Genomic DNA, 27,069 nt, shown 5'->3' with positions numbered 1-27,069 from the left:
TCTCCCAACCACCTCAACTCCACCTCAGGACAGGAGACAGGTCTTGTTAAATTGTGTGGGCTGGGTATATATGTGGTCGAAGCTGTTCCAGGCAGGTTCAGGCTGCCCTTTCCCCTCTTTCCCACCCCTGCAGGCTCCGTCTTCCATCTTTGGCTTGGTTTACCTATCCCTGATGATCCCAAGAAAAGGAAGACAAGCGGGTGTTCCTCATCATACCAGCCATTCTCCTTCCTCCGGATCGCTGCAGTCAAACACAGAGAAAAGGGAGTAAGCAGGGAGGCAGATAAATCAATGACACAGAAGCCGGGATGATTATCACTAAGTATACAATATGTTTTACTGTTCCGTGCCCACTCAAAGTCCTCGCTACCATTAGTGCTGCCTAATTTGATTAGCCAGCAAGGCCCCCAGAGACACCTAATCAGGTTAGCATGGATTTGGAAAGCTGCCCAGAGCAGATTTCGGATAAAGTTTTCCAGGATGAGCACTCAACGTTGCCAGGGAAACTGAAAGGCGGGTGGATGGTGAATGAAGGAAGGGTTATATATAAGGGAGGGCTGGGAGGGGCAGGAACAATTCAGGGGGGGGCACAAGGGAGAAGTCGAGGAGGTTGACAGCTCATGTTTGTCACCCATATCCTTTGTGAGAAATTCATAGGCTCAAAAGATTGAGATTGTCTAGTACAATCCTTTACTTTAAAGCTGGGGGAACTGAGGCCAAAAGAGGAGAAATATTTTGTCTAAGGTCACCTAGACAATAAGGAGCAGTTGGGATTTAAATCCACATTCTTTTTCCACTATGGCATACTGCCTCCTTGGCAAGACAGGAGAATGAAAATTGAACCCTGAGCCAGGGCAGACAAGAAGCTAGGCAGGCACAGTGGAGGAAGATATAGGTGTGTCAGGGTGGTTTTATTCTAATCAGGCCTCATCTTTCTCAGACAAGAAGGGAGGAGAGTGGAGAGGAGATATGGATGTTGGGACGGGGAAACCACCAACAGAGTTTAGGGTAGCACTGACAACCTCTTTTTCATTCATGGTCCTTAGGAAAGTCACAGAATCTCAGGATTGGAAGGGACCATAAAAGGTTATCTATGGGGCAGCTAGGTGGCTCAATGGATTGAGAGCTAGGCCTAGAGATGGGAGGTCCTGAGTTCAAATTTTCCCTTATACTTCATAGCTAGGTGACCACCGGCAAGTTACTTAACCCCCCATTGCCTAGTCCTTACGATGTTCTGTCTCAGAACCAATACCCAGGACTGATACTAAAATGAAAGGGAAAGGTTTAATATAAAAAAAGGTTAACTAATCAAAATCAAGTCTTTTTCCAAGTATAGGACTTTCTTCTACAGCAACCTTGACAGGATCACAAAATGTCAGAGACCTTGGAACACCTAGCCCAAGGGGTTAAGACCAGGTTGTGGCTATATTTCAGGGAGTCTGTAAACTTGAAAAGGAAAAAAAAAATTATACCTTTTAATTTCAATATAACTGGCTTCCTTTGAAATCCTATGAATTTTATTATTTGCATTTATAGATATTCTGAGAAGGGGCTTATAGGATTCTTTAGAATGTCAAAAGGGTCCATGAAATAAAAAAAGGTTAATGACTCCTGATTTATTTCACCTCACTGATTTATAGATGAGGACACGAAAACTCTGAGAATGATTGGCTCAGCTTAAGTTCACATTGTGGATATGTGACAGATCAATCAGGATCTGGAGCATTTGACCTAAACTGTATTGAACATGTTACCTGTGTTCAAAGGCTCCCCAGAGGGTTTTATACATTATTTTATTTGGTCCTTCAGAGTTGGGAGACACAGAACCTCATGAGGTAATAAGTTCTGCTCTGGAACAGTTCTAATGATTAGTAAGTTTTCCTTTAAATTGGGTTGAAATTTGCTTCTCTGTTACTTCTTTCCATTGGCCTTAGTTCTGTTGTTTGCAGCAGCATAAGACTAGTGTCTCTTCCATTTTGATTCCTGGCCTAAGTCTTCCCTTTTCCAGGGCCTAAAACTGATCCTTATATGGTAAGGGATCCAGGTCTATCACCATTCTTGGCCTGTCTTCTACTCTAGATCTACTCTGAAGATTAGTGGAAGAAAATGAGGATGTTTAGCTTAAAGGGAAAGAAATGTTCTTGATGCCTTTCACAGGTTGCCATATCAAAAAGAGATTGGCTTTGTTCTTCTTGGCCCCAAAGGACATGACTAGGATTAATGGGTTCAAGGAGCAGAAAGGTAAATTAGAGTTGTTGATATAAGGACAAATGTTTATAGAATTAGAGCTATCCAAAGGTGGAATAAGAAGTTGTCTCAGATGGTCCCACCTTATGGAGAACTCCAAGCAAATCTGAATGTTGCCTGTTATAGAAAATCTGACATCTGGAAATGAAGATACTGTTCTAGATGCACCCTTCTAACCCTAGAAGACAGTAAGCACATTTCCTTAGATTTCCTATTCTACAGGATAAATAGCCCACAATCCTTTCAAGCAATCTTCCTGTAAAATGACTGCCAATCTTCCCATTCCCTCTTCTAGCTTCTGTCCCTTGAACACACAAACACGGCCAAAAAGCTCACCAATGAAAGGGGAGCATGGGGGTTGGGGGCAGGGGAATTGATAAATGATGCTCACTGGGTTTGGATTGCAGCAAACCACACAATTTGTACTGAGCACCTCCTAGGTCCTGGCCTAGCTTGGAGGAGAAAAGAGTTGAGAGATACCAGATTCCTACATGAGAAATAACTAGAGAAAATGATGGGCAATGAATAATCAATGTATATGTGGATAAAAAAATTAATGTTATTCAGGTGGACAACTGTCTTTTATCTTTGCGTTCATTCCCTCGACAGCTTTTTTTACATACAGTCTTTTAGTGCCTACCATGGCTACTTATACCCAGTCAGAGATGATGATAATAATAATAATAATGATAATGATAAATATGTATATATTACAAAGAATTAGACAATTATGTGAAAAAGACCTGAAGGTCTTGGTTGTCCTTAGGATCAATAAGGCCAGGATATGAAGTATGACAGCTAGGTAGCATAGCTGACAAGAACATGGCCCAGAGTCATGAAGACCCAAGTGCAAATTTAGCCCTGATGCTTAGTAGCTATCATTATCCTATGCCTGCATCAGTTTCCTCAACTGCAAAATGGGAATAATAGCACCTGCCTCCCAGATTATTGTGAGGTTCAAATGAAAAAAATTTTTAGAGCACATAGTACAATGTCTTGAACTTAATATTATAAGGAAGACAAGTTTGGCAGGTTTTGCAGAGGACACAGTGATATGAGGTCAACAAGGAAAAGAATCTGGAATTCTGCAGGAAGGATTAAGCTGTTACTCAGAGACTGTTGGGTCTGGTGGTCTCTCTCTCTGGAGGTATCTGGGGAGTGTGGCTGCTTGTCCTGAGTGCTTAGAGTCCTGTTTCCTATCCTGCCTGCTGTCTTATGTGCTGTATTTCCTTGGATAAGAAGTTGGTGATTCTAAACAACCTGCCTGCAGTGATTGTAAGACCAGGTCTAGGACCTTTTGGATCTGGGATCTTCCCTGGGCCCTGCCAAGCTTATCATGGACCATTACTCTTTTAATACTAACTAAGGGAATTTAGTGCAGAAATAGCTAGTGCAAGGACTGGGAATTTTAGGTAAGTGAGGAAAGATTAGAGCAGTCTAACATCTCTGTGAAGACTCTCCTTACGGAGACATTTAGATTTAGGGAGATTTTAATTAGTGGGGTTAGCATTAGGGTTATCTTGATTCCCTTTTACCTTTTCCCCATTTAATTAAATTACTTTCTGTATTACTGAGTGGTCTGTGTGTTGATCTCAGACCAGGTTCTGCCCTGGTCAGAGTTGACTACTGGTCTTCAACTCACAGTGTAACATCTTGATACTGGCTTAATATAATCCATCCTATCCCATCCCCAACACCGCCCTATTACAATAGTAGCTACTTAAATGCTTGTCTCCTTCCTTTCTTCCTATAGCTCTTAAACATGTAAAAATGATCTTTCAAAGAGCCCATAGTTTCATTATCTGGGTGCCTTGTACCATGACCACTGCACCCTTATTTTAGCAGATGGTTTAGGCAGTGGTTCTCAACCTTTCTAATGCCGTGACCCCGCAATACAGTTCCTCATGTTGCAGTGACCCCAAACCAAAAAATTATTTTTGTGGCTACTTCAAAACTGTAATTTTGCTACAGTTATGATTCGGAATGTAAATACCCGATATGCATTATATGTTCTCATTGCTACAAATTGAGAGGTTGAGAACCACTGGTTTAGAGGCTGCTGTGGTCAAAATATGATGGCCTATATACTCTATTCTTTTTCCATTTAGCTGGGCTGGCCCTCAGGTGGACAAAGGTTGTCACAGGCACAGATTAGGGTGTGTTGCAGTGGGAAGAACCCAGAGCCTAGCTTAGTGACTTATTTGCTATGAGGTCTTGGATAAGGTCTCAATTTCCTCATCTGACACATAAGTGACTTGGACTAGATGATCTCTAAGGTTCTTCCTCTAAGGCACAGATTTCCAGGTTATGGCTCTTTCAGAGATAACAGCCCTGACTGCCTATGTCAAGAACACCATATGAGCAAAGGGTACATACTCTGCTTGGGGCTATTGTTTTTCCTTCCTAATGCTAGGCTTTTTAAAGAGCTTTTTAAAATTCTATACAGAACTCACTGAGCAGTCAATGCCACTGAATCTGAGAGTTTGGTTTGATTAGGGCCCATTGTGAAACTGGTGAAACGTCAACCTTTAAGCAATTACAACTGGGGTACTTCTAATCAGGTCTGAGGAGAAAAATAGCTGGGTGGATAGAGACTGACAGAATGAAAAACAGTATCGGGAAAGAGGGACTAGAAGATAGGGAAGCGTATGGCATGGCCTGGTAACTAGGGAGAAGGCAAGGAAACTCAAGACACCTCAGTAGGGCATGTTGGAATGCATGTGACATAACTTCTTTGGGAGAAAAGCCTTCTCAAACCCAAGACTGAAACTTTAGGGAGATCTAGGGGCTCTGGCTATGGGGGTAGAGGAAATATAGGCTATGCTTTACACCTGTCACTTCTGTGATTCACTTTTATATAATGAATCGCATAATCTAAGGGTGAAAGGTACTACTGAGGATGGCATCTAGGTTATCCTTTGCCTCTATAATATTTCTGACAAGTGCAGGCTAGCTTCAGTTTAAAGAACTGCAGTAAAGGTACTTGTTCAGTTATGTCCAACTCACTGTGACTCCATTTGGGGTTTTTTGGGCAAAGATACTGTGTTGATTTGCCATTTCCTTCTCTAGCACATTTTACAGATGATAAAATAGAGGCAGTGTTAAGTGACTCACCCATGCAGCTAGTAAGTATATGAGACCAGATATGAACTCAAGACTTCCTGCAAGACTTCCTGCCTTCAGACCCTGCACTCTATCCACAGTGTCAAACAGCTGGGGAACTCACTAGGGACTAGTCACTGCATTCTGGGGCAGTTCTGTTATCAAGTTTTTCCCAACACAGAGTTAAAATCTGTTTCATTGTAATTTCCAGGCTGTTTTTTTTTTTTTGGAATAAGTTAAGAGGTTTAGTGTGTCCTCCCCTTAGAGACCTTTTGATTATTTTAAGGCAGTTCTTTGTAAGCTTTTGCTTACAGTGTCTGTGGTCTAGCTGAAGCCTTTCAAATTCCCTAAGGACATACGGGTATCTTGGTTCCCTTTCATAGCTTTCATAGGCTTGTGTGCTGTGTCCCAAGGATTCTTGTTAGGGGGGATGAGCACTTCTTGGGGAATCCTGCTTTGGGGGAGTGCTGTACTTGATATCTGAGAACAATATTCTGTTTTGCCAGTCATTTGCTGTCTTAAGTCACTAGACAAACCCCTGGTGTTCACATAATACTTGGGTACTGTGGGAGAAGATGAGACAATGAGGAGGAAGAACTGGAAAAGGTGGTCAGCAGTTAGGCTGATCTCTCTTGATTAAATGTGCCAAGATGACTTCTGCCTTCACTCATGTTTTTTCCTCCACTGGGGAGTTCTTTCATCTTCTCTGTCCTAAGTAGAGTCAAGCTCAAATATTATGCTACCTGAATTTTTTCCAACTCCTAGCCTAGATGGGTGTTTTTTTCTATTGGACCTCTATAGATCTTAAGAGTCAGTATAAATTCTTTTGGTTTTGACACTTATTTATTTTAAAAAATTTAATCATTCTATTTATGTGCCTCTTATGATATTACTCAATAAGTGACTGACTGCCAGAGGAAAAGAAAAGATAGAAGCCAGGGAAGAAGAACAATATTAGGGATATTAAGATTCACAAAGGAGATGAGATTGGTGGTGAACACTGAACCTCAGAGGATTTTTTAAAGTTAAGAAAAATGTAAGGAAAAAAAGCTTCCTACTTGAGGTAGATGAAACAGTGTAACAGAGAAGGCAGAACTACTCAACACTAATTTTCCTTACCAAAGAGAATGATCTTCAAAATGGGAAGGATAAGATAAAAATGGTTAAGAAGGATCTGAAAATAGAGATAAGGTGGTAAGAGCACCAGGGGTCCTCAATGAGCACAAGTCACCAGGCCCAGATCAAGCCATCTCAGAGGACAGAAAGAACTGTTTCAAATTATATAGTAGTAAGCTTGACTTGGATTTTAGACCTGATGATGAGAATTTGTTTGCATGAAAAATGACAAGTGGTCATAACCAAGAGCCATACTGGGCTCATCAAGAATGGTCAGGCTAACCTCATTTCCTTCTTTGACAGGATTCATAGACTAATAGATCAGAAGAATGCTGTGGACAAAGTATATCTGAATGATAGCAAGCATGTGTCAGTATCTCTAATGGAATTCTTGTGGACAAGATGGGAGAATATGGATAAAATGACAGTACAGTAAGGAGAACTAAGGATGAGTTGAACAATTTGGACCCAAAATCTAGTAATTAATGTTACCTGACCTGGAAGAAAGTCTTTGGTAGAGTGCTCCAGGGATCTGTCTTTGGACCAATTCTGTTATACAGTTTTCTCTTTAATGAAGGCAGAGTTGACATGATTAGTAATTATGTATAAAATATCATATTGGAAGGGATGGTTAATGTACTAAAAATATCAAAACTATAATCTAAAAATACCCTGACAAGCTGATACTAACAAGATAGAATATAATAGGGATAAACATATAGTTCTACACTTAGAAGAACTGTAGTTGTAAAATCAGCTACATAAATATTATGCTAAAAATATTGTGGGGTTTTTAGTGGACTTCAAACTCAGTGAAGCAGCAGTATGATGTCATTGTGATCTTGGGATACATTCCATAAAAGAGGGGCTTATGGTTCTGCTGTAACCTTCCATGGGTCCGATCATATCTGGTGTACTAGGTCCTGTTCTACATATGAGACTACATATAGAGTTGGGCTGAGGGTTCCCAGGTTGGGAATGGGGTTAATAATTGTCCCTTTAGGAACTAGGGATCCTGAACTTGGAGAGCAGGAGATTTAGGGAGGATGTGATAAGCATCTTAAAAAAATCTGGAGTAGTTATGAAGAGGGGGAAGAGTTGGTCCTTGAAAGCAAAACTAAAAAATAAATGAATAAATAAAATAAATGGCACAGATCAGTTTTAGCTTCAAATGTGGAAATTTTCCCAAGTAAATTGAGCTGTAGGAACATGAAATGAGTTTCTTTGGAAGTTTATACTTAAGTTATAGAGAGGATTCATATTTTGGACAGGATTGGACTGCATGAACCCTGAGGTTCTTTTCAACATTTGATACCAAGACAAATGAGGAAGAAGTGGGATTCAGTAGCTGAATTATGGAGGTAAAAGCATAAGATAGATCTTCCCAGACAGGGTGAATTCTGTTGATCTCTACATCCCAGATTTGGGGCGGCAGAAGGTTCTTTTCTTTAGGTCTGCAATCTAGGTGGTAGCTATGCCTAGCTCCAGGAAGGCTGAGGAGGCCCCTAGCCTCAGGTTGCTTGGTTTTTGCCTTATTTTCTCCACATTGTAACAGCATACTTGCATCTTCCAGAGGCCTCTCAGCTGGGGATTGCACTGATAAATTCACTGTATTACTTTGCACAAATCAATACCCCAGCACTTATCAGGGGTTGATGTGACCAAAATTGGTTTCAGCCAATTTGTGAGTGTAATAAATGTCCGTTTATCAAATCAATTCATTCAGCAACGCTTTGCTGGCTGCCCATGTTCATGGCACCCACAGGGTTGCCAGGGTTTAGACCCACCCATGCTTGGTACATTTCTGAGCCTTCCATTGAGGCCCCAAGAGGGCCATAGTGTAGGAAGTGAGTTATGCTTGAGTCATCCTGTGTTGCCAATGAAGGTCCCAGATGGAATTCATTTCTATGGCTCCTGAAGGCCCTAACCAATAGTTTCTAAAGGCAAAGTCCTCAGTCAGGAAGTAGAAGGTGGCTGTGATAACACAATCAAGGCTGGTTTAAGTCAAGGAAGAAGAAAGGTGTTCTACCTGGGATCCTGACAGTGGGGGGCTGTAAAAAGCATTAAGAATCATCTAGTCCCAATCTGTTCATTTTACAAATAAGAAAGCTGAGGGCTCAGAAAGGATAACTGACTAGCCTGACTAGCCAGGGATCACACAACTAGTAAGTGTAGCTGAAGTAAGATAAGGATTAGGTCTTTTGACTTCAGGTCCTGTGGTCTTTTCATTAGGCCATGCTGCCTCAGAGAAGCAGATACAAGAAAGAACATAGCCCCCACTTTGAGTGAGACTTGATACAAAACACACAATAATGAATTAGGCTGGGAACTCTACTGCCTCCTATCCAAACTTCCCCATCCTTTAGGAAGCCGCCTTCTTCTTTTTTTAAACCCCTACCTTCTGTTTTGGAATCAATACTGTGTATTGGTTCCAAGGCAGAAGAATAGTAAGGGCTAGGCAATGGGGGTTAAGTGACTTGCCCAGGGTCACACAGCTGGGAAGTGTCTGAGGCCACATTTGAACCTAGGATCTCCCATCTCTAGGCCTGGCTCTCAATCCACTGAGCTACCCAGCTGCCCCTTCAGGAAGCCTTCTTAAAATTCCCAGAGCATTGCAGCTCCCACTGAGCTCTTGAGCTTCCCCTTCTTTAGGTTCTAACAGCCTCTGAAATCCAAGTCATCCTTGCTGTCATTAGATTTTACAGCAGTTAGTTTGGTTCTCTCATAGTATCTTACATAATGAATGTATGTATGCCTCCTATGAATCCTATGAATGCCCTGAAGGCAGGGCTCAGGTCAGCTCCTCAGTCACATTCAGATTATGTTCCCCAAAGTTTCCCTCTGCCCCATCTAGACTCTTAGAGACTTCCTAATCTGATTTACATTTCCCTGTATTCGCCCTAGGTTCAAATAGGGAAAAACTTCTTTTAGAAATTTGAGAACAATCCTAGTGCTCTCAGATTGTGGAAGAAGGAATATTCCATGGCCCACTCAGCCTCCTTTTCTGACCTTCACCTCACATCACTTATGTAATTCTTCATTTCCATTTCTACTCCTAATATCAGGCCTAGATTGTGGCAAAGGCCACTGGGCTATATAATACCTGTTTTCAAGGCCCTGGTATTCTATCTAATCAGTTTTCAAATTTATTTGGCCAATGATCATCAGGAGCTTGAAATAAACTGATGGAAGGCTAGAATGATGGCTGAATATATTCGTCCTGTTTAAATTTCATCTTATTAGAAAATTGGGTTCAGAAAAACCAACATAAATATAGGTTGGAGAGGCATGGCATTAAGTCTGGGGATCTTAGTGGGCCTACAAGCTCTAATTCACAGTATGACAAAGAAGCCAAAGAATCCACTCAATCCAAGATGCACAGAGGCATGGTATTCTGAGTTAGGACAACAGTCCTATTTTTCCCTGCCCTGGTCAGACCATATCTAGGGCTTTTTGTTCTTTTCTGGGTACTATATTTTAGGCACTAACTTTTTCAACTAGGAGATGTCTACAGGAAGGAAACTAGTATGATAAGAAAGCTGAAACCATAAATATTTAACAATCTGTTGAAGAAACACAAGCGTTTAGTCTGGAGAAGACACCTGGGGACATGTGAGAACTGTCTTCAAATATCTGAAGAACTGTAAAGCTGACACTGGATTATGCTTCATTTGTTTGGTTCCAGAAGGCAGAAGTAGGAGTAATGAGTATGAGTTACAGAAAGGCACGTTTAAGTTTGTCATAAATAACAACTTGCTCACATTTTAGAGCTGTCCAGATGTGGAATAGTCTGCCTCTGGATGTCCTGGGCTCTCCTTCATTGACAAGAAGAGACTAGATGAAACCTTGTCAAAAATTTAAGAGATGATGTGATTCTGGGTGTGGGTCAGGGGTGAGTTCATTAAATTATGGACAACTTTGGGTATTTGTGAATTTGCTAGCATGGGCCCCCCTTCTCCTTTATTGGTAGATGAACTTCAAAAGTTGCTGTGCCTAAAAAATTAATCATCCTTGGCTAACCTGATGATCAGACTCTCAAGAACTTCAGAGGGCTGGTTTTTGGATGAGACCTCTTAAATATAAGACAGAGAACAGTCAGAGAATTAAGGAGAATGAGGGAAATTTTGGACAAAATAGAGGATTTTAGGCTTATTTTCATAATAGGAGGGGAAATTTTATCTTTTAGGAAACACTGAATTGTTGCTGCATCTGACACTGAAACTCCCCATTTAGCTATTCCCTTGGTGTTTTTCCTACCACCCACACTGGCAGGAGGCCTCAGACCTAGTACTCCAGACTAGTGGGGTTATGAGGCAAGGTAAAGGCTGGGATTCTCTGGACACTGGTCTGGGTGGTTCCCACAAATTAAGGGCTCTAATGTGCACTGTCCCCACTAGTGTCAAAGGCCCCAGGCTTTCCTCATCCATCACAATTTGTAGACAAGCAGGGAACCACTCCTGCTCACACAGAGAGGAGGGGGAAGGCCAGGCATCTGTCCTTGAGGACAATTATCTTTCTCTACAAATTTACTTCATTTTATGTGTTAGACATTCTCAGCTTTGCCCAATTTGCTGCTTCTCATAACTGTATCATGTGTCTTCCTAGAGGGGATTGGTAGACCTGTTGTGTAGCCCCAGTTCAGTTCCTGTTTAACTAGGATGCTGAGAAAACTGGAGACCATCCAATTCATGAATCTGGGTCTTTGGACTCCAAGTCCAGTGATCTATCCAACACACTCATTTGTTTCTCAGTTATGTGTGCATGTGTGTGTGTGTGATGCAATTTTATGGGGTAGGAGGATGAGAATACAGAGCAGTAGCAGGGACAGAAGAAACATGAAAATAGTGTAATATAACCCTCTCTCAAGGGCCTACTCTGAAGAAAGTACTGGAAACAATCATGTGCTATATACATTTCAGAAATCATTCAACAAATGTCTTTGTGGAAGACTGAATTGGGGTCTACTAGACATAACACTAGATTCTGACACAAGTTTTGCTCTTAAGAAGCCTACACTCTTACCAGGAAAAGAATGAGTTCACAAGTAACTACTCTAAACACAAAGGAGAGATATAGGAAAAGAATGTTATAAGAAACAGGAGGGAAGTAGGAGTAGGGGGTCAGTCACTTCCCCAGGTGGTGGCATTTAAGTTCAGCCTTGAAGGGACATGGGGTTCCATATATAAGTATGGGGGACCAGGCAGAGTTCATATCAGGATCTAAGATACAAGATGCAAATTAGTCCAGTTTAGGATGGAACCTAAGAATTATGTGATGAGAAACCGTGTGAAACAAAGTATTGAAGAGTACAAGATTCTAAATGACATGTTTGAAGAGTCACACTTTATTTAGCAGGCAATGAGAAGCCACTGAGGAAGATGATTTGGACAATGTTTGAAGGATGGCTTTGGGTGGGTAGATTATAGATTGGGAGATCAGTTGGAGGCTATTAGAATGCTTTGGCCAATAGGTATGAGATCCTGAACTAGGGTGGCTACACCGAGTATTCCATGGAGGGGCAGGATGAAGGAAAGGTTGACAAAGGAGAAAGAGCAAGACAGAAGGATTGATAGGAAGTGGGGTGAACAAAACTGATTTCATCATCTTCCCTCCACACCCTAAATCTGCTCTGGGTTCTCTTTTTGATGCCTCTATTTCCATCAGTGTCCTTGTAGCAGCTTAGCCTTGGAAACTCATTTTGACTCTTCTTCCTCCTCACCCCACAATTATGGAGCAAAAAGACTCCAAATTCGGTGACTCACATATGATCACATAATTAGCAAATGCCTGAGGCAGGATTTGAACTCAGGTATCCCCCCCCTTGATGCCAAGTCCAGTGGTCTTTTTCTTATGACACTGGGCTGGCCTCCTAAATGCTGGGGGATACATTCAAGCAAAAAACCCAAAACCAACCACCCCCCCTGCAAAACACAACAATAAACCAAAAAACCAGGGAAGTGGTAGTCAAAGAGGCAGAAGAATCATGAAAGTAAAATGTTATACAAGAGATAGGAGAAGAGACAATTATGAAGGAGGAGTTGGTCAATAACGTCCAAAGTTGGGGGAAAGTCAAGGAGGAGGAAGTTAAGTGATCAGGTTTAAATGAAATATATGCCCGGGTGCTGAAGGAACCAACAGGCAGATAGATATATCTGCTGAGTAGCATGTGTGATCCCTAAAAGGTCAGATAGAACGGGAGAGAAAGGAATGGGAGGCAGGCAAAAAAAAATGGTGGGGGAAGGGTAGAACCATCAAACTGTAGGCCAGCAAGTTTGACGGATTCTTGGGAAGATTCAAGAACATATTAAAGGGATAGTTTTCAGAGGTTTTACAAAAAGACATGCGTTACCTAGAGCTGGAAGAGATCATACAAGACTAACTGCATCTTCCTTTTTGACAAAAGTATATGAAGAGAATGCAGTAAATGTGGTGTGCTTGGATTTCAGCAAAGCACTTGACAGAGGGGTCTTTGGGAAGATACAGTCTCCTTATTGGTAAGACAGACTACACTCTTATAGTCCCAGACCTAGTTGAATGTCTGGATCCAAAGGGTGGTCAACAGGATGGGTCCCTGTTCTCAGTAATAGGCATCAGGAATCTTTCTGTCTCTGGCTGTAGATATTTAATGATATGGGTGAAGATATAGATGATTTACCAAATGTGACCCAGGAGAGTTAGCCAACACTTTATTGCCCTCTATACTTAGAACTCATCTCGAGTATAATATTTAGTTGTAGTTATACTATTTCAGGAAGGGCACTGATAAGTTAGAAAATGTCCAGGAGAAGTAACCGAGATGTTGGGGAGATGAGTAAAGGGGCCATAGAGGACAGAACAAAAGGTTTGTCTTCAAGTTATGTGAAAGGCTGTCATGTAAAAGATAGACGACTTATTTTTATTAGACCCAAGAGGGCAGAATGAGGAGTATTGGGTAGATATAGGCTAGCTATAAGAAAAAGCTTCCCAACAATTACAGCTCTTCCAAAAGAGGATGCATTGGTTTAGGAGATAGTGAGTTCCCATTACTGGAGGTCTGCAAGCAAGGGTGAATGACCAGTTGTCAGAGATGTTGCAGAGGGATTCCCTACTGCTAGGGGAAAAATAAAAATGACTAATGAGGATTCAGAAGTGCCATCATTATATGCAAAAAGCAGAGAATATTAAAATTTATCTTTTAGTGAGACACTTTGAAGAATGCTGTTCGTGCTTAGAGAGCAGTACCAGCCACAGTCCTGCTGATGGTGGCAGTGTATGTAAGGGGTGGGTCAGCCAGCAAAAATCAAGGGGATGGCTTGAGGTTACTCACAGGATGGGATTCCCCAAAGCCTGCCTTTGCATCCTTTTAGGCCTTAATCAATCATTACTCTTTAGTTTCAATGTGTCCCTTTAGGTTAGCTTTCTTCTTCATGATTAAATGCTAAGAATCTCTTACACATCCAATGGGCACTTTATAAAGGGCTTTCTCATCTATTATCTCAATTGATCCTCACAATACCCTTGTAAGATTGACTATTAACTTCTCTTGAAAGATGGGGAAACTGAGGTCTAGAGAAGGGTGAGTTGGTTGAGAGCTAGTAGCAGAGCAAGCTGAACTCCTGTCTGCTGCACTTGAATCAAGGGCTCTTTCTTTGGGACTTAGCTGTTTTTGAGGTCAAGGGCCCTTAGTGGGTGTGGGGGGAAGCTGTCAGTTGGGCTTTTGGATTTTCTGTGCCAAGGAATAAGGTGACTAAAGAAAAAGGAGTCAGTGCTGAATGAGAAATGCAGGTCCATTCCCCTGCCACTCCAATGGCTTCCCGACGCCTCACTTATCTTGTTAGCTTGAGACAAGGGGAGACAAGGGGCAAGGGGAGGAAGGTCAAAGGGGAGTGGGCAGAGAGCTGGCTGAAGGACCTCGAGGGAGCCCAAGGGGAAACATTATTGTGGCAGGTATGTCCTGATCCGTATGGACATAAAAGGCTGATAGGAGACATTTTATTAAATCTCTGGTAGGATCATTTGTCTCTCCTTTCCAGGGCCCCTCCCTCTTCCCTTTCTCCAAGCAGCCTGGTAGAGGGGGAGCATAAGAGGATCCTGGGCAGACCCATCCTGTTATAGTGATGTGGCAGGGGAGCTGGTGGGCATGGTGACATGTCACTTGCTACTTACTCCTCAGTGTCACTTTGGATCAGTCTCCCCCTCTCCTGGCCTGTTTCTGTAAAAGATGAGGATTGGACTACGGGCTCTCTAAGGTCCCTTCAAGGTCTAAATCCTATATGTGGTAACTGGTCCTGTTGGATCTCTGTCAAGGGGAGAGAACTGGGGTGGTTTCTGCCTGGAAGGGGAGGGGCCCTGCCTGGTTTGGGGATAGATTCAAACTCTAGGCTGCCTTCAATGGAAGCAGTGGCCAACCTCCTGACCCTGGGCTAACAGCACACTCTGGGTCAGGAAGCTTGAACAACTCCTTTTGTCTCTGGAAACTGGCTGGTCCCCTGGCCCTGGTGATTAGGACCCTTGTTCCCCGATGAACTGGGGATAATAGAGGGTCAGGCTGGGGCAACTTTCCTTCCCTTTTCAATTAAATCTTTAATTGCTTTCTGGAAGGTGACAAACTTTCCTCTGGAGGCCCCAGAGGGAAGGACACAATTTCGGCCTGATGGCCCCTTTTTATCACCCAGGCTTGGCAGATAGATTGTAAATCTGCAGCTTGATGGCTTGGGGTAGCCCAGAGATCAGGGCTATGCTTAGAGAGCAGGTCTGGCTTTGTGGACAAGGTGAGAAGATTCAGGAGGCTCCATAAGCTTCATTCCAGTGTCCACTTTTCTGAGTTGATTGATGCCCTAATTCTCCTCTTCTCTTAATTCAAAGTCCTAGGTTGGAACCTGAAGCCAGGCACACAGTCTTTTGAAGGGCCTTGTGAACATGTGTGCCTGTTACACTGAAGTGTAAGGAAAGCAAAGGATATCTTCCATCCACTATAGTATACTCAATTTGGAGACAGAAAACTTAAATTCTAGTCTTAGCTCTGACACTTTATAGTGAGACTTCAGGCCAGTAAGTTCATCTCATTCTCAGTTTTCCCATGTGTAAAAAATGGGGACAATAATACTCAATTTACTTCAGGATAATGCGGCATAATGGAAATCACACTGAACTTGGAATCAAGGGATAAAAAAGTATGAACCCCAGCTTCAATACTACCCCTGCTGTATGACCCTGGGCAAGTCACCAACAATGAGGATGAAGACAACCAAGATATAAATGCACTTGTCATTCATTATCTCTTTTGAGCCTCACAGAGATGAAGTGTCTGGGTCCACAGTTGCTGAGGATGTGAGGCAGGATCTGAACCTTTCTGACTCCAGCTCCAGTTCTCTAGTACTTGCATTCATATCAGAAAGCAAAGAGACATTGTGGGGGTGGGGGTAGATGGATGGGACGGTAGAAAGTGAATGGACAAATAGGGTGTTGTGTGGGAAGGGCTAAATGGGCAAATGCTATCAGTACTAGGGGTGGCTGTGGGACTTTGGGCATTTGTTCCTTATCTGAGAGATTCCAGATGGCAAAGTCCAGACCAGTGGGTTCTAGCCCCTGACCTTCAGATAGTTTATAAGGTTCCTTCAAATTCCAATGTTCTATGAAACAGACTGATACCACTTTCATTCAGTCTAGATTTATACCTCCAATGGGATACTCAAAAATATCTTGATATTCCTGTCCCATCTCTCCTCAAGAGCCCAGGTTGGGTCTAGTCTCTAAAAGGCATCTATGGGGTAGGAGACCTGGCATTACTGGTTAATTATTTGTTCTTTAAATGTTCAGAAAATAATTGTTCCTGTTTGTTGTCAAGCCTGACCCCCAGTCACCTGTCTGCCTTAAAGTGGAAAGTGGAATGGTTCTACTCCCACCTAATACTGGGAGTGTAGGAATGCTGGGCTGCCAGGAGCATGGCATGATGCTTACCTGCTCCCACTGTAGCAATAGCACTCTCTTGGCCAATGATATGTTCTTTTAGCCGCTGCTCTAGAGGGAAGCGGCGACGTTCCTCGGCCTCACGCTTTCGTTGCTTCTCCTGGTACTGGCAGAGAAAAGAACAGACAACCTGGAATGTGGCAGTGTCTTCCACATCCTAGGTCATCCCACCCCAGCCCACAGGTCTCCCAAGGACAGCTACTACATTTTCCTTCTTTGGCCAAAATTAATGTCTAGATCTGTGCTGGGTCCATGCACCATGATTCCCCTGGAAACAGAGAGAACTGGACTAGGGAGATCAACAGTATGGGGCAGGGAACTGAAGGACAGGAAAGACCTGGAACCCAAACTTCACTTCTGGGGAAACCACAAGGCAGTCATTGGCAGGAATACTTGAGAGTGAGAATGGCCCTTTCCAATTGCAAACTCAGCCCAGAGATGGACTCTATCGACACAATTCAATTATTACATTCTGACTAGCAGTCCAGCTTTGGGCTCAGCTATGCTACCAGAGAAGCAGAAGCAAAAGGAGGCATGGCCATGTTCCTGGGGTACTGGCAGTGTAGCTATAGGATTGGGAGGTAAGAATTACACAGAGGAAACCATCAGAAAATAATGCATTAATCTCAGTGCTGGGCATAGATCCTAAGCAAGTCAAAGACAGAATTACCAAAAACAACTGTCATAGCAGTGCCTTTTTGATGGGCAACAATCTGGAAATAAAACTAATATCTGCCAACTGGAGAAGATTTAAATACGTTTTGGTACATGAATGTAGTAAAGAATCTATGAAAAAGAGGATTTCACAGAAACATGAGGAAACTCATATGAACTGATACTGAACAAGGAAAGAAGAATCAAAGTGATATATACAGAATTACATAGTGCCAAGTTAGGCAGTGGAACTCAGGGGAAATGTATTCCTTCTCTGGAGTGAGATGGGGGCTATTGGTGCAGAATGCTAGATACGCTATCAGGCTTTTTTGGTTTCAGGATTAGAAGATCCAGGGACCCTCTGTGTCCCTGAGGATAGCATCCTTATTGCACAAACTAGCAGCACCAAGAATGAGCAGCAGAGCTGACCCTCCTCCCCCCAACTAGTAGTCACTACAGTGCTTGTTGGCAGGGTGCATGCCAGTCAGTTTGCCTTAATTGTTTTTGTTTATGAAAGATGGTTCCAGGTGGATTTGAGGGATGGTGTACATGGGAAATTACCATGCTGTAAAAAAGGTTCAATAGAACTTAAAAACAGTATGACCATGTGCTAAAATGATATTATCTAGACTTAGAGGAGACCCTGAGTGGTGGAAGGTGGTGACCTCAGAGAAAAAGTGGAGAAGGTAGGCAGACAAGGAGAGAGGAACCTTTCCTCAGTGTTTTCATTTTATTCTTGTGTCCATTAGCACTGCAATGTGAACTCACAGAACTACATTCTCAGAGCAGAGAGAAACCTCAGAGAGTAGTTAGTGCTACTCTGGCTGGAACCCTTTCTAAGCTTCCCTGGCAGAAGATCATTCAGCCTCTGCTTGGCCAACTTCAGTGACTGTTGGATTCTTCCAAGAGCAAGTTCAAAGCTGCTTTTCCAGAAAACACTTCTACTACTTTCTAAAGCATGCTCTATCCCAGTCCCCCAGAGGCTCCTCTTTTGTTGGATGTTATGCTGCTGAGGCTCCCTCCTGGGCATAGAGATCCTCTGGTCACCAAACCTAGATCCTGTCAAAAAAAATTGTGATTGTAGACTGCTCTTGCAGGAAGAGTGGATAAAAAATATCAGCCACTCTGGCAGTGTTTTCCTGAGATGGTAGTGACCCTGACAGAAGTTAAAAACAATAAATAGCAAACAATCCAATTTTGGCTGTTGCTATCAGTCTGTAACTGAAAGCTCCCATCAGTCCCCATGTTTCATATGGAGCAATAACTTGGCTGCTGATCCCAGTGGAACGATGCTTGCGGGATGGAATCCAGCGTGTCACTGTATGGTTCCCTCAGGCTTGGCATACATCACTGAGCTCTGGCTCTGCCATCTATATATCTTCAGCTTCCTCTAGTCACCCTGGCATATATGAGACTCCAGGTTTGGTGCTATGTGAGGTGTTTTCTTCTGGGAAGAACACAGAATATGCAGGCAAAACTTATGCCACTTTCCCAGGACATCATGCAAAAAGCATGAGGTCTCTTAGAAGATTGGGAAGAAAGAATCCTTTAGGTCACATAAAATTAGAGCTGGAAATGTCCTTAAATTTCATCTAGTTCAACTTCCTCCTATATATGGGAAAACTGAGACCAATGAAAGGGAAATATTTTTGAGGTCATGAGGTTAAGTAGCAAAGCTAAGATTTGAATGCAAACCTTCTGACTGTCGGTCTAGGGCTATTACCCCTTCCCCCCCCTTAGGTTTTCAATCATAGGTTCAACTCAGATAAAGACATAGCTTGTATGTCATTAGCTTGTCTTGTTTCTACCTTTGGCCACTACCCATGCCTGAAACATCCTCCATCTCACACAGCTCTAGTGTCACTCTCTGTATGATGCCTTTCTTGATTTCTCTAATTGTCACAGGCTCTCTCCTCCCACCCAATTACTTCATAATTATTTGCTTTATATTACTCTTTTAGGCTTACATATATGTCTTCCTTGTTAGAATGTAAGATCTTTTTTAGGAGGGATTATTTCCTTCTTTGTCTTTATATACCCAGTGCTTAGCACTGTGTTGGTGATTGTATTCTGAGTACTGAACAGAAGGCCCTGAGTACAGTAGGCACTTAAGAAGGAAACTTTACAGGTTAGTGCAATTCAAAACAGTACATTTTGTTAAGCACTTACTATATACAAAGGATCTATTATGTTGCCACTGTGTAGAGGGATAGAGTGGAATGTCCTTAGTTTTGGAGTCGAGTGACCATAGGTTCAAGTGTTGCCTCTCGTAGGCAGGTCATGTATCTTTGGGCAAGTCCCTTTACCTCCCAGTGCCCCAGGTATATAATCTATATATAATATAATCTAAAATTATATGCTTCAAAACAGGTATAGATAGATCTATACTAGGAGAGGAAGTTTCATTATGAGAGCTCCTTCCACTGAAGAAATTAAGAGGTCTGGTTTTGGACAGGCTAGTTTAAAGCCATCCAGAAGGCAGTTGGCAGTAGGGGGAGAGATAAGGAGGGGAAGAGGGAGAGAGACAGACGGAAACAAGAGTCAGAGATAGGGAGATATTCTTGTGTCAAATGCTGAACTGAAGAAGGATGAAGATTGAGATGAAGACCATTGGATATGACATGATACTTACCTATCCTAACTATTACAATGGCACTCTCTAAAGCATATAAGCTATTGTTGGTAATCTGGAATTTATATCCCAGAACTTCTCCAATGGGTAGAAGTTAGAGGGAACAAGATTTGGACCCACTAAAAGGAAAAATTTTCTATAATTAGAAGTCTCCCAACAGCTGAATGGCTTGCTTCTTAGGTAGTGAACTTCCTGAAGTTGCAAGTTCTCAAACAGGCTGCATAATCTTGTTGAAGATAATTGCTGAAGTTCCTTCTACTGAGCTTCTCTGTTTTAAAGACAGCTGGGTAAGAGGATGAGTATTCAGCTGGACAAAGACAACCTTAGGGCAAATAGGCAGAGGTCATGGGGAGGCAGATTTCAGTTTAATATAAAGAAGCCATTTCTAAATAATTAGAGGTAACCCACAGTGGATCAGGCTACATTAGTGAGTTTTGTGTCCCTGAAGTATGAAAAGTAGAGACTGGAAAACCTCTGTTGAAGATGTGGTAGAAGGGTCTCTTACACTGAGAGAATCTAGAATGGTTGAACTTCTGAAAGTTTAGGAAACTTTAAAGATCTTTCCTAAGTGTGTTGAAGGGAAGGACAGAGCACCATGATCTTTGTTTGCCTGTTGTTTGTCTCCTTCCCAGCATCTTCATTCTTGGGAAGAATAACAGATAGGCAGACTATTCTTTTAGTTGGCTCCTGAAATGGGCTCTGTCTTGGACCCCATTGTCCTTCCTGCAGGAAATGCCATCTTCCTGGGACGTGGGCATCAGCAGAGTACAGCCCTGGGCAGGGTCATCATAGGCTGAGGAGTGGGGTGTTGGAGGTCTGGCTCACACAGGCAGTTGGCTAGGGTTATAGGATATAGACAGGACAGGTGGTATGAGGAAGACAAGAAGAGGAAAAAGGAAGTTACTTAAAATAGATCTCTTAAGGGTCTTAGACTAGAACAGTGATAGTGAACTTTTCAGAGACAGAAGGCTGCCCCCCCCTTACCCCAGACAGGAGAGAAAGCACTCCCATTGAGCTGCTTGGCAGAGGGGTAGGTGATAAGAGGTGTGTGTGGAGAGTGGCCGGAGCACTCTACTACCCTCCATCTATGTGCCATGTTGTGAGCTATGCTCTCCTCAAACCTAGTTTCTCTCCAACTCCACCATAGACTCAACAGGCTGCTGTCTGAACCTCACCCTCAGCATGTACAGAGGGGAGGGAGGAAGAGCTCCCATTGGGCTGCTGGGCTGAGGGGTGGGGGAAGTGAAGAATGTTCTCAGGTGCCAGGAAGAGAAGGGGAATAGCTTTGTTCTGAATCCCTCTGACTTTCTAGTAACAAATTCTGGTGGGTGACTGCAGGTGGGCCCACAGAGAGGGCTCTGTGTGCTCTTTTTGGTATGCGTGCTGTAGACTCATACCATCACTAGACTAGAAGATACAAGTGAACACATGGGCCTGACCTTAGGGAGATCCTATTTGTTCTCTGCTTTCTTTGATGTCTCTGATAGGTGTAGGTAGACCATGCGTCCTGTGTGAGGGACAGAGAATCTGGAAGGAACAATGGGCTGCTGATTAGGCCTGGGGAAGAGGCATCCATCCAGAGGCTGGACTAACTAACTCCCCAAAGACCTCTCCTCCTTTGGTGTGCATGGACTTTGTTCACTTGTACTCATTTGGAAATATCTCAGTTACTAGTCCCTGACGCTGGACTCCTTCAAGTTCTAAGGACTGCTTTTATTTTATAATCTGTAAACAGCAAAATGATCTTATTCAAGTATAAACTGAGTATGTGTCAGCCTTGGGGGAGAAAAATGGGGATGGAGAAGGGGAGACAGTATGATGTCCAGGAAAGAAAGTGGTATGGTATCATCCGTAGAATGAAGGGGTTGGACAATGAGGTCTCTCCCAGGTTAAAATCTTTTGACTATGGCATGGTCTTAGGCCCAAATGCAGCACCTCCTCAGGTAGACTCAGAGAAAGGCTGTTGGGTCCTGAGGTAATCCCCTAGAAGAAAGGGCCAGGAAGGGAACTGTGTCAGTAAAGGCGTGGGATGCCTGGCTGGGAGGTACTGGGGGTGTGGCGCCTAGGAGAACATGAGCAAGCGAGCTCATCTTCTTAATAAAAGACACATGCAATTAATTTCCACAGCCCTCACCTAGAGACGGCAGCCACTGGCTCCCAGCAGCTAATCTGGGCTGCGTAATCATGTTCACTGGCTCTCATCATTCTTGATCTGACATGGCACCCCTCCTGGCTATGACGACATTTACAGAAAAGTGTTCTGGGCTCAGGGCTGAGGCCTGGCTCCAAGTTGGCCAGCAGAGTGGGGCTGCTCACCCGAGAGCCAAGAATGAGGGCTAAGCCATCCCTGTATCTTGCCTGGCTCCATCTTCCCAGGAAGAGGGAATGTGAGGAGAGCAAGCAAGAGAAAGGATGCAGAGGTGTGTGTAGACATGGTAAAAGTGAGTGACAGGTGAGAGAGGGCAAGAGTTTCATTGACAAGCTGGAATATTTTAGAAAATGGTAACAAGGATAGAGAAGAGTCATATGAGACTGGCTAAACGAACTAAAGATGATTAGACTACAGAAGAGAAGGCTTGGAATGAAATAGCTGCTGAATTTCTTCACTACCTGTCAGAATGTCACTGTCATGCTAACCTGGCTTAGACACAGAAAGGCCATAGGATTTGGGCTTGCTTAGTTTTTAAGGCCCGTACAAAAGCAAACACAGGGATTGTGGAAATAAGTGCCTGAGGGAGATGCCTGAATTCTCTCATGGCCATTACTACATTTTCCTATTACCTATCCAGTCACAGAATCAGATGTTAGTTGGAAGGGACCTCAGGTGTCATGTATTCTATTCCATACCTGGATAGAAATCCATACATCTGACAAGTGGCATCTGGGTTCTGCTGGAACTTGTAGTGACAAAGAACCCTATTCTCCTGAGAAAGGGGACTCCACTTTCAGATGACTCCAATTATTAGGAAGGTTTTTCTTCATTTAGCTAACACCTTACTGTGTCACAGATTTCTATCTATCATTCCTAGTTCTGCCCTTTTCTCCTCCAGGTTAAATACCCCTAGTTTCTTCAATAGATTCTCTCAGGATGTGGTTGTCAGTCTGATTCCCCCTCCCCTCAATGCTGGAGGTCTTCAGGCAGATCATGATCACCTGTTGGATATGCTGTAGACAAGATTCTTGTTTAGGAAGAAGCAGGCCTGGATGGGTTCTGGAGTCCCCTATAATCCTGAGATTTTGTGACTTTGCCCTTCTCTGCTGAGAAAATGTCAATGGCTTTCAAAGTGGTTCTGTGTCAAGTTCAAGTTCTTCAGGCTGGCATTTGAGGCTTCCATACCTGGTTCTACCTTTTGCCTTCCAAAAAGTCCTACCTTAGTTGTGCCACTCTCCTCACCCATTCCTAGCTCATTCCCACCCTTATTTCATCTTATTTTTATTCTCACCATTATTCATGTCATTCCCTGGCCCAGAATACCTTGTCCCCTCCTCTTTACCTATCCAAATCTGCTATGTCCTAAAAGCCCTCCTCAAGTCCTACCTCCTCCAGGAAGCCTTCGCCAATAATCCGTTCCACCCTGAATGCTTTCTTCTCTGAGCTCATACAATCCTTAGAGGTGGAGACACATAGGTTAGTAGCTGACCATATGCAATCTTATATTGTTCTCAATGATCCATGTGTTAAGAGTCTTATCTCCTTAACCAGACTTTTAGCTCTGAGGTCAGGGCTCATGCTTCCTTTTACTCCCAAAACACCCAACACTGTGGGAGACATAGGATATATATATATATATATATATATATATATATATATATATATATATATATATTATATATATTCTTTTGTCTGTCTGTCCATCCATCCAACATGAATTAAATTTCTACTGTGTGAAGGTACTGGGAATAAAAGGACAAAACCCTTACAAAAGTCCTTACTCTCTAGGAGCTTAAATCATGCTAGATGTTCACCTGAATGGTCAATGAACAAATATAGTAACCCTACTAGCACTTGGCATGTGGCTAGGATGCACTGGTTGAGTGATGAACTCTAGGCTCTGAAGAAGGGGCCTGAGCAGACAGAGGGGTAGGATAGATCCTTGTGCTCCTGCTGTCTGCCATTCTCAAGATACAAAAATAGCTTTCCAGTCAATCTGGAGAAACCCTGGCTTGGAATTCCCCTTCTATGTGGCGATATTATGCCTTCCAGCTACCTCCTGGGGAGGGACCCTGTTTTTGGGATCAATAAAAGAGTCCTGGTAAGGGTCTGGCACATAGCATCAATGCCTAAGTCCTTGCTCCAGGTGATAAGCAGATACTGTGGGGCAGAGGGAGCCTCTGTTTCCTCCAGGGAGGCTTCCTTGACTATCCCAGCCCACAGGGCTCTGCTCCTCTTCTTAAATCCCCAAAGAAATGATTTCATGAATCATACAGGTGGATACAACAGTCATTCAGTAAAGCCCTTGATTTTTTCCGGCCCCATAATGCTTTTTGGTAGTTTTCTCTGAATATATCTCATCACTTTGCTTGCCAAGTTGGGAGCCCCTCAAGGGAGGTCCTACATTTTCTCTTCTCTTCTCTTCCATAGCAGAGTCCAGCACAGGACCAGGAAGAGAGGGAACTAGTAGCTAAGTGAGATTGTAGGATGAAAAGAAAGGCCTTGGTTCAAAGAACTGAACTAGGTCAAATCCATGACAGCACCTGTGATTCATTAGAGAGAGCACTGGAATTGTAGTTTGGAGGCTTGAATGTGAGTCCTGACTCATCTGAGTTACCCTTTAAGCTTTGGTTTCTTCTGCTACAAAATGGGGATAATCAGAGGTGCCTTTCAAAAGATTCAGTTAGAAAAAAAAAAAAGAACCTTAGAGATCATCTACTTCAACTCTCTTCCTTTTAAACATGTAAAAATTGAGGCAGAAAGAGAAAGGGACTTGTCCAAGGTCCCACATGTAGTAGTGCTAGGATCTGAATTCAGTTTCTCTGCTTCCAAATCAAGTGCTCTTTTTGCTATATATGTTGCCCCAGAATAGATTTGTATTGAGTAAAAGAACTCTGTAAACTCTAAGGCCCGTCTAAGATACCTAATCCCCACCTCTAGCCTTGGCCCAGCCTTTCCCCTGGGTCCTGAGGGCCTTCCTGAGCAGCTAATTCTGCTACTCACCTACATATCTTGGCAGATACCTAGGCCCAGCTGAGAAGCTTGAAGCCTGTGGGGGCCTTGCACTCCCTGCTGCTGCCCAAACAAATTAAAAATACATAGGAAATGTTCTTGCTGGTCTGTCATGGGAATATGCAAATAAAATCTATGTGGTGGCCTATCGGGCTAATATCTCTGCCAATTCATTCTCTGGGTGTGATTAAAATGAGCAATAAATTTCCTAGCAGTCTCAGTGGAGTGTGGAGCTGGGAGGGGAATGCAGACTTATCCCAGCACGTCCCCCTTAGCAGTGTATTCATCACGGGCCAGCTTCCCATATTTTTGTTTTATCTACCATCATGTACAGAGAGATAGAGATAAAGATATATTTCCATCTTTCTTTTCTGTCTTACTTAAAATGTGGCAATATCTTTAAACTTTCAATTCTCTGCCTGTCAAAATGCTGTTTGCCCTTCAATACCCAGAATAAATGTCACTTCCTCCAGGAAGCCTTCCCTGACCATCCCATCTCTGAGGGATCTTTCTCTTTGTAGCTCCCAGGACACTCTATTTGGACCTTCCGATGAATCATTCCATTGTAGGAAAAACAGCTCTGGTTTGTCAGTAGATCTAAGATGAGCCTTGGATGCACTACTTCCTATGGGATTTTGGCGAGCCACTCTTTTGGGTCAGTTGCCTTATTTACAAAATGAAACAGCTGGAGTAGCTGACCCCCAAAGTACTTATTATCTTTTATTTTTTTTTTGGGGGGGGTCACTGTTCCTTTGTTTCAGTTGTGATCATTGGTGACCCTTTGTTGGGTTTTCTTGGGAAAAAAAAGTAGTTTGCCATTTCCTTTTCTAGCTCAATTTACAGATGAGAAACTGAGGAAAAACTGAGTGTCTGGGGCTAAATTTGAACTTGGGTCTTCTTGACTCCAGGCCCAGTGCTCTATCCATTTGTAAGTATTAATAGTGGGTATAATAGGTGTAGCTGGTACTATCAGGGGCAGTTAGGTGGTGCAGTGGATAGAGTGCTGGAATTAGAATCAGGGAAATTTATTCTTTTTTGAGTTCAAATTTGGCCTCAGACACTAGAGTGTGACCCTGGGCAAATCACTTAACTTCATTTGCCTTAGTTTTCTCATCTTTAAAATGAGCTGGAGAAGGAAATGGTAAACCACTCCAGTATCTTTGGCCCCCCAAATCCAACAAACTCAAGTGATATAACTCACAGAGTCAGACATGGCTGAAAAATGACAACATCGTCAGGGGCATAATGGTATTTATACTACAAGCTTCACAGGGTTATTGTGAAGAAGGTGCTTTGAAACACAAAGTAATTAAGGAAGTGGTTTATCAGTGCAAAGTGCTTCTTTCACAACAAACTTTTAACTGAAGTGTGAGAATTATTCTCTGTTTGACAGATGAGGTCACTAAAATTCAGAGGTGAAATGACTTGATGAGAAGCATAGACCTAGCATGAGTCTTGCCCTTGCCAACACAGAGAGAGACAGATACAGACACACACAATCTATCCTTGATAGGAAGCCACTGAATGCTTCTGAGATGAGTAGGATATGCTTAGAGCTGGGCTTTAGGAAGCTTACTTTGGCTGTGGGCATCAGAGGGACTAGAAGGGGAGAGAAACTAGAGGAAAGAGGCTAGTTAGGAGGAGGTTGGTGTAATCCTCAGGGAGGAGGTGATGAGAGCTTGGACTAGAATTATAGGATGCTAGAACTAGAAGGGAACTTAAAAGAGCCACACAGTTGTACTCTGTCCAAATCTTGTCACTGTACAGATGGAGAAAATGGGGCTCAGAGAAGTATGACGAATTATCCAAAGTCCCCCAAAGAGTTGGTGACAGATTTGGGATTAGAACCTGGCATCCTGTTTTCTAGCTAAGGGAATTTTCCATTAGAATCTAAGCTTTAGGCCTCTGGAAGGAAACGGTCAAGTGTGGAGCTTAGAGGAAAAACTAGAATAACTAGATAGTGGGGGATGAATCAAAGATAACCCTAACATCCCAAGCCTAAGAAACTGGGAAGATGGTGGAGGCAATGGGGAAAGGGGAATTTAGTTTTGGACCTGATGAGTGATAGGACATCAGACGAAGATGCCTAGTAGGGATCTGAGGATATATTCCTGGAAAAGGGTCAGAGGTGGAGATCAAAAAAGAAGACACTTATGTAGGCTCTTACTAAAGTAGAGGTGTATGACTTAGCTAACAGCAGTAGCCA

General features: G+C 42.9%; 1 protein-coding gene across 9 annotated transcripts in view; it reads right to left on the bottom strand.

Moving 5' to 3' along the window:
* Positions 1-27,069, bottom strand: part of CLPB (ClpB family mitochondrial disaggregase) — a 203,164-nt gene that overhangs the window by 26,239 nt on the left and 149,856 nt on the right. For 3 of the 9 annotated variants that reach the window (XM_007491041.3, XM_056795035.1, XM_056795034.1), the window contains 3 exons: positions 23,238-23,306; positions 16,405-16,519; positions 164-241 (listed from right to left, as the gene is read on the bottom strand). In XM_007491041.3, coding sequence (XP_007491103.1) covers positions 164-241; positions 16,405-16,519; positions 23,238-23,306 — 262 coding nt within the window. The remainder of the gene's footprint in view (positions 1-163; positions 242-16,404; positions 16,520-23,237; positions 23,307-27,069) is intronic. The other 6 variants (XM_007491043.3, XM_056795037.1, XM_056795036.1 and 3 more) reach the window with 3 other exon arrangements.

Source organism: Monodelphis domestica, chromosome 4 (genome assembly GCF_027887165.1).
Source record: "Monodelphis domestica isolate mMonDom1 chromosome 4, mMonDom1.pri, whole genome shotgun sequence".
NCBI lineage: Eukaryota > Metazoa > Chordata > Mammalia > Didelphimorphia > Didelphidae > Monodelphis > Monodelphis domestica.
This window is presented reverse-complemented; position numbering and strand designations above follow the sequence as displayed.